The sequence below is a fragment of the Hippopotamus amphibius genome, chromosome X (genome assembly GCF_030028045.1).
Source record: "Hippopotamus amphibius kiboko isolate mHipAmp2 chromosome X, mHipAmp2.hap2, whole genome shotgun sequence".
Lineage (NCBI taxonomy): Eukaryota > Metazoa > Chordata > Mammalia > Artiodactyla > Hippopotamidae > Hippopotamus > Hippopotamus amphibius.
Genome location: NC_080203.1, coordinates 35,493,535 through 35,508,929, shown reverse-complemented (window position 1 = coordinate 35,508,929; position 15,395 = coordinate 35,493,535). Strand labels below are relative to the sequence as shown.

Here is a 15,395-nt window from a genome sequence, read left to right as displayed (position 1 = left end):
TTTTTTAAAGTGGGTTACAAGAAAATTTAAAATTACTTATGTGGCGCACATTGCCTTTCTACTGGATGGCACTGCTAGAGAACATCTCCAAAATATATCTCAATTCTGTCCACTCCTTTTCATTTCTACTGCAATAACCCTATTCAAGACCCTTTGATCTCTTGGCAGTACCACAACAACTTAACTAGTCCCTGTGCTTCTACTCTTGTTTACTTCCAATGTATTCTCCCTGTAAGAGCCAAAATAGTTTTTTTTTAACATAATTCAGATCATGTTATTCTCCTATTTATAACTGTCCAATGACTTCCCACTGTACTTTAAATAAAATTCAAACAGCCTCCAAAGCCCCTAAATGACTTCAGTCCTGACTACCTCTCCAAAATCAACCTGTACCACAATGCTGGCCTCCTTTCAGTTTTTTTTAACACACCAAGTTTCTTCCTAACTTAAGGCCTTTGCACATGTCATTATTTCTGCCTGAAATGCTCTTCTCCTCACTCTCCACAGCTAGCTTTTCTCCTTCCAGGTCTTGACTTAAAACCTCACCTTCCCAAAGAGACATTCCCTGACCACACTCCTGAAACATGATCCTTTCTTTCAAAGCACTCACCACAATTTGAAATTATATGTGTGCGTGTGTGTTCTTGCTTTATTTACTGACTGACTCCTCCTCCACTAGAATGTGAGCTTCATGAGGGCCGAGACCAATGTGTATATAATTCAACAAAACATACTCTGAACCTACAGGTAGACATTCAACTGATTTTTTTTCAACTGATATTTTTAAAATAAATAAATGACTAATATAATGAATGCTATTACTAAAGGAATTTTTAAATAAATATAAAGCATGCTAATAGAGATTAGTATATGAATTAATTGTAATTTTTATAGAATTGTTTGGTCTATCATTTATAATATTAAACAAAATAATTTGGGGGAACTAAATTTAATTTTCAGATATTTAATTCTACTGAGGTATCAAAAATATTCAAGAAAAAGTCCTATTTGGGAATTCAAGAACTTGTACTGTTAACAACAGTACTTACTACACTGCCATTTCAAGTAGTCTAAACTATGTCATAAATACAATAACAAACCTTTAAATATTTTAGGCAGGGGCATAGTCTACCTTTCTATAGTCCCATTCAACTCCAAATTATTTTCCATGCTACTGGACAGAATTATGTTTTCATAAAATCTTTCAGACCAATCTATATCTCAAAAGGATGAATTAAAAACAAAATATCACATCCAACATTTCAAAATCTCATGAAGAGAAAAACACCAACATCACACGGAACATCAATGTTAAATCATCTTTGATCCAGACATGAAGGTGAAAGGTATCCCCAAATGTCTTGCTCTTCCACTAACCTCAGTTAAAAGTCAAATTTTACTTGTTATTTCAAATGTACAACAGAGTGATCACAGGAGTAAATTAACAGTTGTCAAGTGCTGAGAAATTAGTCTCTGTACTATAACATCAAATCTTTACATTTTACTACTAAAAGCTTTAATAATAAATTTTTTGAGAAAATTCCAAATTTATTCTAGTGTATATAGAATAAACATCATAGGAGTTCATTCTATGATGGTGATATTTCACTTCAGCCAATTATTGATTTTAACACTGAGCCAATCAGCCTAAGTATATTCAGTACCCTCAAGATTAATAAATATCTTTTATATAGAGAGAAGACACAATCATTATGAAATGAGACTGTTAGAATATTACATTACCTGTCTGTGAGAGGTTGGGAGGGCATTCTTTTACTCAATGATGGAAGATCCAGAGAATCGGGTTTCTTATCCATTCTGCAACATGCTTGGATATTTAAGTATTTAAATATGTGTACTTTACCTTTTAAACATATCTGTCAATAAATAATAAAGATTTAATTATATAGGTACAAACACAAATGTCATCTACCAATTTACTGATAAATTTTAATAATCTCAAATTATTTGGAGATATAATCATGATAGATACTTTGCATATTTAAATAATTTGTACTTCTGACACTAGGTGAAAAAAAATCTGATAACACTGATACCAACTAAAATTCTATTGTGGTCTCTGCTCTTACGAGAAAAAGTAGTTAATTTTTCTGTATTTCACTGAAGTTTTTTTGTTAAGAGCACAATGTATGAACCACTAACTATAAAATTTATAATTCATGAAAATTGCCTTTATTAGAAAACAATGAAAAGAAATATATTCATTGTAGTGGTGAGAACAGAAAAAAACAATAAGCCATGTAATTCTTTAATCTCATTATGGGACTTCCCTGGTGGTGCAGTGGTTAAGAATCCTCCTGCCAATCCAGGGGACATGGGTTCAATCCCTGGTCTGGGAAGATCCCACATGCCACAGAAAGCAACTAAGCCCATGTGCCACAACTACTGAACCTGTGCCTAGAACCCGTGAGCCACAACTACTGAGCCTACATGCAGCAACGACTGAAGCCTGCATGCCTAGAGCCCGTACTCTTCACAAGAGAAGCCACCGCAAAGAGAAGCCCGCGCATTGCAACAAAGAGTAGCCCCTGCTCGCCGCACGCACGCAGCAACGAAGACCCAACGCAGCCAAAAAATAAATAAATAAATCTTTAATAAATAAATAAAGTAATCTCATCAGAAGCACTAAGTCATTTGGCCTAAACACTGGAAGAAAGCTAATCAAAAGAATGTAAATATAGGAAAAATGAATTTGTTGAAAGATGTGATGGTAGGCCAGTTAGAATAAAATAGATTTTTTAAATGGTCAATTCAACTAAAATAATACCCTGAAGAGCTATTTTCATTTGTGATAAAAAAAGGAATAATGAAGGGGAAAATACTATGTGAAAGAAAGTATTCTATATAAAAAAGATCGGCAATGAGCAGTAGGGAATCAATAAGCCAGCTTTACAAAGGTTAACTGCAGCCACCATAAGTGTTATCAAATAAATATTTCTCAAAAGTTAGAGTAAAAAAATTTTGTTTTATAGGCGCACATAATCTAGCAACACACACAAAAACAATCAACAAAGAAAGCAGTAAGAAAAGTACATTAAAATGTAATTATCATTCCAGGTACAAAGGAAAAATGTTTCTTAGATAAATCTAATAGATACCAGATCTGACCTGACCACTGCAAAACTTAATTTAAAAGGAAAATTTAAAACACTTGAGCTATTAGAATATAAATACATTACCAATTAAAATGTATCCTATTATCTGTCCAAACTAATTTTTTTAAATTATCTTTTATTTCCAAATTAAATGCTGGTAAATTACTTTCTTTTGTAAATTTAAATTATATCATAATAATTCATGTACATAGTTTTAAAAATCAAAGTGAATTATAAAACTGATAACAAAAATTTAACCCCCCATTCCGCTCCTTTCAATCTCCAAGACCCAGTCCTCACATTCAACTCTTTCAGCTGGTTTGTGCTTTTTACCTTCATATTTATAAATAATATGGTTCTAGTGCTTTTTAAAATTTTTCAATTATATATTTTATTAATGGAGGTCTTACTAAGGAAGATGAGGACTTAGATTTCTTGCGTTACCACTTCTACCCAGGCAGGAGATAGATAAGCCCCAGGCTGAGCAGCTGGAATCTGTCCCCTATGGACAGAAACTCCAAGATAAAGATAATGGCAGGAATAAGGAAGAGCTGAATCCTGCCTGGATAGAAGATAGAGAGATCATGTATTTCTCATTCCTGAGGTCAAGGAGACCTTCCCAACTATACATGCACAGAAAGGTTCCTCAGAGGTCAGAGAAGGGAGGGGGCACCAGACCATAATATGTTTGGTCAACTTCCCAGAAATTCTTGCACTGTCCATTGAGCTAAAAGATGCATGCGCACACAGGGGAGGACCCTGAGTTAAACCAAACAGGGACTCAGAGCCAGGCAAAGCAAGATGACTGGCCAGAGGAAACCCGAAGAAAGGCTCTATATACATGATTTGAGTCACCTCTCTGGTGCACTCCTGCTCATTAGGGAGGGTGCCCACATCCTTTCTCTCTGGGGATGTATCTCAGCCTTGCTTCTGTCTTAAATAAACAAATAGTTTCTCTGTGTGCTCTCCCACTTGCTGTGCTGTGTCTCTAAATTTTGTTCCTGTGTTACAGTTTTTGCCTCCTTGAAACATTCTTGCTTTCAAATGCGGCAAGAGCCAGGGAAACTTTGCTTCTAGCCTCTAGCCCCTGGTGGTCTAGTGGCTAGGATTCCTGGTTTTCACCCAGGCTACCCAGGCTCAATTCTTGGGCAGGGAACTAAGATCTTGCTTCCAGCCACCTCTCACTGCTGTCTCCACGAGATCACCACCACTATCACATATCATCAAACCACCATCCTCCCATCTCCAATCCCTATCAACTCATATAAACATACTTCCTCCTTCTTCAGATGCATAACACAGTGGTTAGAGGATGGACTCTGGAGTCAGACTACTTTGGTCTGAAACCAGGCTCTACCACATGCTAGCCATGTGACCTTGGACAAGTCACTAAATATCTACGCCTCTGTCTCCTCCTATATAAAATGAGGTATGACAGTACCTGTTTTATAGGGTTGCTATAAGAAATGAGTTAATGCATGTAAAGCATTTTCAACAGTGCTTAGAGCGTGGTAAGTGCCATATAAATCTTTGCTATTATTATAACTATGTCACAATTTTTCATTAAATCAAAATCCAGTATGTACAGTATTATGACCAAGAAAATTTTCACAGATGAACCACATAGGTTAGTTAGTTTACACTTCCTTTCTCCTGTAAGTTTTTGTTTTTCCTAAGATGACTACTTGGCCCATTTTTTCCCTGTGCATAATTTTCTGTATGCCTATTACCAATTCATTCCTGACTGACAGAACTGTAAAACATCTCTCCACATTGTCAAACACATCAAGCCAGCTATCAACTTCTTTCTTCTTTTTCTTTTTTCTTTTTGGAGACAACCCCCCTATTCTAAACTGACTGGTTGCTCTCTAGGTCTATCTATCTTGGACATGAAGAATTCTTTCTTAACTTACTCCCTCATTTTGATATAGTATACCCTCTGCCAGCTTCCTAGTAAAGGGTACAGGAGAGCTAAAATTTCTGAGATCTTGCATATTTGAAACTGTCTTTTTTCTATCTTACATTTGACTGATAGTTTGACTTTATAAAGTTGGAGATATTCCCTCAGTCATCGAAAACATCATTCTAACATCTTCTCGCTTCCCATGCTGCTGCCGAGAAGTCACTTTGACTATCACTGCTATGGATGTGACCCATTTTGTTTCAATGGAAGCCTTTCAGTGTTTTGGTCTCTGTCTTTCATGTTAGAAATTATTTCTGCAATATTTAGTGATCCACTGCTGTCCATTTCCAAAAGTGAAACAATAAGAAGCCAAATGGAAGCTCTATCTATGAGGGAGAAGTTTATCAATGGTGAGCCTCACTGTCTAGATTTCAGTGAGTGCACACTTCTTGAGGGGACTGCCAACGATCAGTATATCTATAGGTCTTTTCTCCTAGTTCAATCAGCTTACCAAGAGAGAAATCCTCCAACTCTGCCTGAGATATATAAGAGAGGCTACAAGCATTCTGAGAGCCAAGCAAGAGGCGTCTACTGCAGAGTCCCAACATTCAGTATGTAAGCATTCACTGTTTCCACATGGGGCTCACTCCTACTCACAGCTGTATCTGGAACCCCTGACTCTGGTTGAGTCTCTCTACAGCAGTGCTGTCCAATACAGTAGTCACTAGCCACATGTAGCTATTTCAATTTAAACTTAATCTAAATAAAACTAAAAATGCAATTCTTCAGTCACACTATATACTTTCAAGTGCTCAACAGCCACTTGTGGCTACCATATGGGACAGTGCAGATACAGAACATTTCCATCATCACAGAAAGTTCTAACAGACAGCACTGCTCTAAAGAGTAAACTCCAGGCTTATACTGAGGTAAGGAACAATACTCATTTGGCTGCTGAGCTGAGGAAGAGAATCTGTGAGGATCCACCCACTCCTCAGAGTCAATCCTAGGCTTCTACTGAGGCAAGGGAGGGGAAGTCATGTAGCTGCAGAGCTAAGGGCAAGGATCAGAGTGTAAACTCAGACCTGTAGTGTCAAATATGTTTAACCACTAGTCATGTAAAGCTATTTAAATTTCAATTAATGAAAATGAAATTAAATTGAAAATTTGGTTCCTTAGTCACACTAGCCGTATTTTGAATACTCAATAGCAAGTGGCTATGGTATTGGACATCACAGATTATAGAACATTCCCATCATTCAGAAAGTTCTACTGGATATCAGAGCCTTAGATATTCTACAGACCTTCATGTTTTCAATCTTTCATCCCTATATTTAGAGTTACATGTTTCCTTCAATAATCACAAAAGAAACACTCAAGCCATTCCCAGGTTTAACACAGTAAAATCAACTTGCTTCTTGTTGCCTTCTCCCACAGCAGACACAGTTTCAGTTTTCCCCATCCTGCTAGGGCAGCTACTACCAGGACCCCAGCCAGCCTTTATCTGAATTTAGAAAAGGCACCTCCTTTGCAATGAGTGGAACACACCTTTGTAGGAAGAAAAAGTCAACTTGTCTTCTGGATGTATACAAACCCAGTGCCAGGGCACAAAGCTTAGAAATAGAGTGCAGGCTGGCATTTCATTACCATGTGCCTCCTCGGCCAGATACTCTTATGCAATGTAAGTAGAGATCCTATTTACCGTTATTTCACCTATTTTCCATTTTCCAAAATTCTGTTGCCATCTCTCCCCTGCTGTCCTCTTCTCTCTCATTCTTTGTCCTCATGGGTTTATAGCTCAGTGTATTCTTATACTATCATTTTACTGGATTCCATGTGGATTTAATTCTCAAACTAAAAGTATAAATTAATATTTTTCCACTTGTATATTTTTGTTCCTGTTATGATTCCACCTATCAGTGCTAAAAATGTATTCCAGTCAATCACACATCTCAAGTAGATATATACCTGAGTAGGACAGAGGTAGAGAGACTCCATAGTCTATCCTTTTAAAATAACAGACAACCAGAATTATCAGTTCACAAGCAGAAAATTGATATCCAGGTTATCCAAATCCTATTCTCTAGAAAGTAAGCTAAACCTCCTACCAAAGTGAAAAAGTCACTTCTCAGAAAAACTTTTAGACAATAATGCCTCAAAAACAAATCTGACTCCTAATTCTGATGCTTTTTGATTTACCAGTAACAGACATAATTCTTAATAAAAATAGAAGAAACAAGTATCATTTTTTTAAAATTACAAACCTGTGCTGGTGGTACTTGCAGTGGATTGTTATCCAAAATTATTACTTGTAAATGATGCAGCTTCCTGTAACAAACTGGAATTTCTGTCACTTTATTACAAGAGAAATCCAGCTTGACTAAGGGAAGATCTCCTAATTCTGTTCAGAAATAAAAAATAATTAAATTAAATTCTACACAGTTACTCTCTTATTCATGTGAGTAAGAACAGTGAGCATCTTACCATCTGGCAACACATGAAGATTATTTCTTCTTATATTTAGCTCTCTAAGTGACTGTAATTTTCCCATTTGTTGGGGAAGAACCTGAATCTCATTGCAGCTAATATCCTAAGGAAAACAAGAAAATAAAATTATAACAAACTAACAGAGAAATAGAGACGTATCTCAACTTTTAAATAAAAGCACATGGCTAATAGCTAGCAAAAATCACCTCTTATGTCATTTCTCTAGACATGGATTATCAGGCAGATTTCCACTTATATTACATTATGAAATCAACCCAGCATAGTTAACATAAATTTTTCTGTGCAAAAATGTGAGGTTAAAACTTAGTACTACATAAGTCAGCCTTTTGAAAATCTCAACTAAAGACCACTTTTGCCAATTAAAAACAGAAGTAAGGATGATGCAGATGCTCTTCATTCATAGGTAAAATGAAAGACAACTATCAATTATTGTGATAATTTGTCAATTACAGTAGTTGTTTTGAGATACTTGGTTGGGCAAAGACTGAGAAAGTCAAGGATTTACAAATGTGACCTGAAGAACCAAAGATCAAGGTCAGAATCGATTTAAAACCTATTTCTCAAAGGGATACAAAACATGAGGGATTACAACCTCAAAATTTTGTGGCTCACATCATAACCGATAGGCATTCTAGGAGATCTAATCAGAAATGTCTCAGGGTTAAGTTAAAATGCAAACCCCAATTTAAAGGTAAACAATACCACATTTCCATAAGAGGATAAAGGCACAGCTTAAGCTATTTAACTGTACTTCCCTCTCCCTCCCCCTTCTTACTATCACATCAACAAAAAGGAAAGAAAAACCGCAACAAGATCTCAGACAGCGGTCATTCCAGACACACCGCAAATGAAATTCATGTTCTGCTGCAACTGCCCCCAATTTCCAACTTTCACTGGAAATGATATTAGCTTGGAGGGAGATGAGTGGCACACACATATACTGTTTTATCAAAAGTAAAAAAGGCAGGAGGGTAAATTCAAATGAAGATAAAGAATACTAAATAATATCTCATCATCTAACCCACAGATGATTTAAAGAATGTATCCTAGGGACTTTCCTGGTAGCACAGTGGTTGAGAGTGCGCCACAACTACTGAGCCCATGTTCCACAACTACTGAAGCCTGCACACCTAGAGCCGGTGCTCTGCAACAAGAGAACCCACTGCAATGAGAAGACCATGGACCACAACGAAGAGTAGCCCCCGCTCACCACAACCAGAGAAAACCCGTGTGCAGCTAAAAAGTTAAAAATAAATAAATAAGACTGCATCCTACATACTTCTTTCAAACTACAGCTAAGGCATCTTCATTTAACAACAAATATTTGTCAAATACAAACTATTTGTTAGGCACTGTTCTAGGTTCTGGAGACATATCAATGAACAAAACAAACAAAAATTCCTGCCCTTATAGCTTCTTATGGAGCTTGCATTCTAACAAGGGGAGTAGAGTAGATTATACAATATGCTAGAAGGTGCTAAGTGCTATGGAAGAAAAAAACAGAGCAGGGTAAAGGAAAATGGTAGTGCTAGTAATAGTGGGGAGGGACATTAGCAATTTAGATGGCTTCATGAAGAAGCTGATATGTGAGTAATATTATCAGAGGTGAGAGTATGAGCCATGTCAATACATAAGAAAGGAATATTCCAGACAGAAGGAACAGTAAATGTAAAGGCGCTTAGGCAAAGCATGTGTGACATTTACAAAGAACAGCAAGGAATCCAATGTAGCTAGAGGGAAGTGGGCAAGGGGACGGCTGGATGGAGGGAGGGGTAAGACTTTGGCTTTTACTCAGAGATGTGGGCAGGTACCAGAAACTTTTAAACAGAGGAATGACGTGATCTGACTTATGTTTTGACAGGATCACCTTAGCTGTTGTGTTGAGAATAGGCTATTGTCCAAATGATGGATAACAAAATTTTGGGAAAATGCCCATTAAAGTAAATACTATGGCTTCCTCCCAAAGGTGGCTAATACTGAAGATAACAATACAAAAAAAAATCCATAAAAATTTGATAAGTAGCTGCCATTTCCCAGAAGAAATAAACCCAGGCACAGGACATTGACCCACTCACCAATGGGTACTCTACAAAATACTCTGCTGGGAACTGAAGGCCTGAGAGTATTTCCTAGATCTAATGACGGAACTTCACTATAGCTGGCTACCACATTCTTATGGAATAGTGTCCTGGGAAAACATTCCAATGACAGAAAATACCCCCAAGTTCATTACGTGATTTAAAATTGTCAATTAGCCATCCTAATGCAACCTATCCACTGTTATTGATTTTGAGAGTTTAAAGCAAAATAATTTTATAGTGCCTAGTAAAACAATAGTTAATATTTTTTCATATTCTACTTAAATAAAAATACTACACTAAATCTAAACATCCTAAATATTTTTGAAATTTCATTAATCAAAAAACTATCTCATGTAATACAATTTAGAACATAGGGCCCAAAACTGAATGCAAAAGAAATTACAGAGCCACAGAATCTTAAAGTATATATAAAAAATCTTTTAAAACATTAACAGTGTGCAAGTCAAAGAAAGTAATGGGTCCCTTGTATTATGAATTTGTTAGATCACATCTGGCATCTTACGTTCATTTGTGAGTGTAACATTAAAAGACACCTTAATAAAAGGGAGCATTTTCAGTATAGAAATAGCTAAAAATAAGAAGTAATAAAGAATAGAAATATAGAAAATATAAAAAGGAATAAAATAAAGATGTTTAAGCTACAGAAAAACAGGTCTTAGAGTTTGGTGAAATGGAGAATAGATAAACAACAGACTACAAACAACTGAAGGGAAGAAAAGTTGTCATCATCTATACTCCTTCACACAGCAGCCCCAGGACCAATGGATAAAAGTGACAGGGGCATGTATCTTAGTTCAAAATAAGAAAGAAAACAAAATTTTGCAAAAGAGAATTAGGACTGCCTCAGATACACACATGTGAAAATTTGTCTACCACTGAAAATATACAACTAGATGTGTCAGGGATTCCTGCATTAGGAAGTGGTTATTGCTGACCACTTACAAGATCTCTTACAATGTTAAAATTCTGTGGTTCTACAACAGAACAAGACTAAGTTCAAGGAAGTTTCCTTGCATTACAATTGCACGTGCAGGTATTCTCTAATGAATAAAAAAAAAAGCATTCCTGAAATTTCTGTTTATTCCATTCTATTTGCACATTAATTTCCCGTTATAAAATTGTACATAAATTCCTCAAGAAAACTTTTGGCCCTCCACACATTAAAAAGTCACATTTATGGACACTTCTAAAAAAATCCATGTATTGGGAAAGCATTACTCAAGATAAAACAGAAAATAAAAATAAACAGCATGGTATATCGTGTGATGTAAAAATAACAGAAAGATGTGAAAACAGCTCAGTGCTTTGAAGATTTGATTATGTTTCTCTCAGAGTTCAACGTCCTTTAATACCTAAAATGGTATGTTCAAAATAATTACTCTAAATTATTCCTATATTTCTATAATCAATTATATAAATGGCCTGTTTCCATTTATCTTGGTTGTAAAAGTGTTATAAAATCACACGAGGATACAGGAAAGTCATTTTATTAATTCTACTGGTTGTAGGCACTGTACTCTCCTCTCTCTGAGGCTTTCATAGAAGCCCCGAAAAACCTTAAATAAAAAACAAACCTTATCTTTTCCTGGTCTAAGACCTTTACTGTCCACAAAATGGATAGACAAATGCTTATTCGTTTGAAACCATTTCTTAAGACTTGTGAGCAAGCCTTCTAACCTCACTAGGACTGAGGAACAACCAGGCTCTTATTGTAGCTGTGAGCTAAAACCAGATGTAAGCAATGGTACCTCAAAATTTCACTAAAGTGAGCTTAAACATACACCAGGTTATTTTTTTTAATTACAGTGAAATTCCATAAAGGAATTAATCCTCCAAAATATAAAGGTATGTATTATGCATATTATATACAATCGATGCAACTATTTTACTCACCAATTCCATTAAATCTTTTAACTTCCCGATTTCTTCTGGAATGGATACCAGTTTATTATTACTGAGGACCAAAACTTTAAGGGGAAGATCAAATAGGTATTTTGGCAATGTTGATAAAAGATTTCGACTGAAAAGAATAAGAAAGTCTCATTATGAGAAATATGTCTGAAACTTGACATGTTATGTTGAAAAAGAACAAATCACCTCAAAAGTAAATAAGTTTTCACTAAATAATAACTATCAATTAATGAGTGCTTACTTTGTAACAGGCTAAATCTTTACATGCACTATCTCATTTAATCCTCATGTTAACCCCCCAAGATAGGTAGTATTATCTCCATTATACAAGTAGAAAATAAAGGTTAAAATTGCATAAGTGACCTGCCCAGGCACAGCAGACTGCAAAGCCTGTGCTGTTACCCATGATATTATCCTACACACCACTAACCCTCAAAACCTAGAATCATTCTCCTGAGCTAGAGAATTGCCAGAACCTTGCTCTCTGGTATAATTTTACTATATTCAATACCTTTACACCTCTAACTAGGGAAAGGCTCCAAGGATAAATTTGCATGTGCTATGTTCAAATTTATGAAAGAATTAATAGGACTGTATCTTTAAAAAACATGTAGTAACCCTAACCCATTCTCTTTTGTTATGGATTTATGGTAGAATAGTCTACTAGCACCTTTATCTCAGCTCAAGGTTGATACAACACTCCCTAAGGACAACTAACATTTATTTAGTGCTTACTATGTGGCAGGCCATGTTCACAGCATCTCACATGAACTAACTTGACTAACCCTCAAAACAACCTACTTTAGGAAGATAGATACTATCATGATGCCCATTTTACCATGAAGAAAAAGTCTAAAAGAGATTAAGCAAACTGCTCAAAGTCACAGAGCTGTTAAGTGGGAGAGTCGGGATTCAAATCCAGGCAATTTGGCTCTGGGTCCCTTACCCTCAAACTAATTTTGGTCAAATTTACATGCCAGTGCAGACTGGCCCAAACAATCCCTGCTCCAGACTAAATGTTTGTGTTCTCCCCACTCAAAACTATAATGTTGAAAGCTAATCCCAAATGTGATGATATCTGGAGGTGGGGCCTTTGAGAGGTGATTAGTGGCCTTAAAAAGAGACCCCAGAGAGCTCCCTTGCTCTTTATTCCATGTGTAGAATCAGCTAGGAGCCAGCCATCTATATGAACCAGGAAGCAGATCTTCTCCAGACACGAATCTGCTGGCATTTTGAACTTGAACTTCCCAGCCACCAGAGCTATGAAAAATAAATTTCTGTTGTTTATAAGCCACCCAGTCCATGGTATTCTGTTATAGCACCACAAGATCATTGACTAAGACAAGCCTACTACCAAAACATATAAAGTGTATCATTATATTTACACACTATCAAGCATTCATTAGCAATTTGCTATTTTTTTCCTACTTTTCAAAGTAATATTTATAGACTTGTACCTAGCATTTTGTGTAACATGCAGAGCAACAAAAGCCCAATATTACCCCACTGGGGGACTTCAAGACCTTTCACCCCATTTTATGCCTGCAGAGGATGTTCAGAAACACTAGACTGGCTTTAATCACATGGCACAGACTTTAATAAAAAAGGATAACGCCCCAAGACCAGCAATCCTAGCCAGACTGTTGGAATGTCAAATATGCTAGGTGCTTGTCACAAACCTTGCACTTTAAGGATCAAGTAAGGATCCTTGGTAAAGTGGTCTGTCTAGAGCACACAAGGATCTTCCTGAGGATTCTACTACAAAGGAGAGTAGTATACAGGAAGAAAGAAAGAGCTAAAAAATTATCTTACAAGTTTCTCAAGATCTTTTCACCAAAATGAAAAATAAATAGGGAAAAGAATGGCACGTAAAAACTCATTTTAATCTCCCTCAGACCAAGAAAGTTTAAAAATTGGCTTCTTTTTCTTCCCTTAAGAAGCAGGTTTATTGAGTTAGCAGTCAGCTCTCTATTTCTTTACACACAGCTAATAAGTCATCAATTTTCACTAGGAAGTCAGTCACTAGAACAAATGTTATTTTATTTTAATATAGTGTGTTCAAAAATTTTTGTGACTGCAAACAAAACCAGGAGTCAACTTTTAGAGATCAAAACAGGAAAGAATCACAGAAAGTTTTAGTAAAACTATTCTAAGATATACCACAGATGTTAACATAGAAATGCAATTCAATTTTGACAAATCACTTTTTTCATAAAAGAACAAAATAAAACAAAGACAAAAAAAAACTTAAAAATACCTCACTTTCCTCAAACCTTTCCCAAGCCAGACCAAGGAGATTATGTACCCAATTAGAGAAAGGAGCAACCCAAATGACCAACATGTATGGAAGGAAATTCCTCTCACACAGTTTAAGGTGTAAAATGATTTCAGTTAAAGTATTATATTCAGTTATAGTATGTACTGCCAGGTGACACCATTGGGGGAGACATACATAATAAATAATATATTACAGAGAGAAAGGAATGTTATTATTTATGTATATTAATTATATTTACTACTTCCTTATATGAGAATTTAGACAAGTAACTTTGTTAAGGAGGGGGGAAGAAATTATTCCTTATAACTCAAAACATAAAAGAAAAATAAGAAAAAGATTCTAAAATTAAGTCACAATATACCAGTTTCCATTCAATGTCACTCATTTGATAGGGCAATTTTTTTCTTATATTTATTCAACGTTCACCCTATTATAAATATAGGGTAATAGCTAAGAATCAGAGTTCTACAGCCATACTGCTGCTTTGATGTGAATCTTGGCTCTACCACTTGCAAAATACATAATTTTGGGCAAATAGTTAACCTCTCTAGGTGCTTCAGTTTCCTCACCTGCAGTGCAGGGATAACAACCACATATCTCAAAATGCTGTTGTGAAGATGAGATGAGGTAATATGGGTAAAGTATTTGTAACACTGCTTGGCACACAGTAAGCACTTATTATTAACATCAACTATTATCTACTTCCTAACCTTCCAATACTCCCATCCCAATAGATCCATCCTTGAAGTAGCAACAAGAAGTCACAAGAGTGAAAAATATAACTCAAGAACTGTTTCTTTATAATGTTCCACTTTAACTGAGGATGCACATAAATAAACCTGTGTTGCAGTACTGTGATTTCAGTAAAATATTTCTGATCTAAAGCCTTGCTACTCAAAGTGATCTAAGGACCAGCAGGCATGGGCATTACCAGGGAGTTGTTAGAAATGCTGGCCCCACTGCAGACCTGTGGAATCAGAATCTGCATCTGATTCCTGTGCACATTAAAGTTTGAGAAGCACTGCTATCAAGAACAAGACCAAAAGCCTATAAAGTAATGTGGACATATAAAAAATACAAATAAGATACTACTGAAATAAGGCTACACAGCCAAACCAAATACATTCCTTTGCAACTAAAAAGAATTAGAACTGTAATAAAAAACAAAATTTACCCCCCCCTCAAAATTGTTACCTTACCTAATGTTAAGGTATGTTAACATCTGTAGGTTTTTAATGGCTTCAGGAATGGTTTTGATGCAATTATGATATAAATTTAACGTTTCAAGAGGTGCAAATAACCAGACATCAGAAGGAATTTCTGTAAAACGATTTCTTGAAAGATCTGAAAAATAAAAGTAATATTTGAGTGTCTTGCTGAATCACTTAGAATCCAAGCAACTATTTAAAATATTGACCTTGACCATTTGCCTTCCAGGTCACGATGACCTTGAAGGCAAAAAATACAGAGAAATATACTTGATATATTTCAATATCTTTAAACATTATCTTTTAAAATAGCAATGAGGAATTCTCTCTGATATTTAAAAACATAAAAAACCCTCCCCTGATCCCACA

At 35.8% G+C, this 15,395-nt stretch overlaps 1 protein-coding gene across 1 annotated transcript in view; it reads right to left on the bottom strand.

The window, feature by feature from the left end:
- The window catches only part of LRCH2 (leucine rich repeats and calponin homology domain containing 2), an 82,248-nt gene that overhangs the window by 39,733 nt on the left and 27,120 nt on the right, over window positions 1–15,395 (bottom strand). Inside the window, exons 2-6 of the mRNA XM_057719274.1 lie at window positions 15,018–15,162; window positions 11,523–11,649; window positions 7,504–7,609; window positions 7,284–7,420; window positions 1,744–1,877 (exon numbers count right to left, since the gene is read on the bottom strand). Coding sequence (XP_057575257.1) covers window positions 1,744–1,877; window positions 7,284–7,420; window positions 7,504–7,609; window positions 11,523–11,649; window positions 15,018–15,162 — 649 coding nt within the window. The remainder of the gene's footprint in view (window positions 1–1,743; window positions 1,878–7,283; window positions 7,421–7,503; window positions 7,610–11,522; window positions 11,650–15,017; window positions 15,163–15,395) is intronic.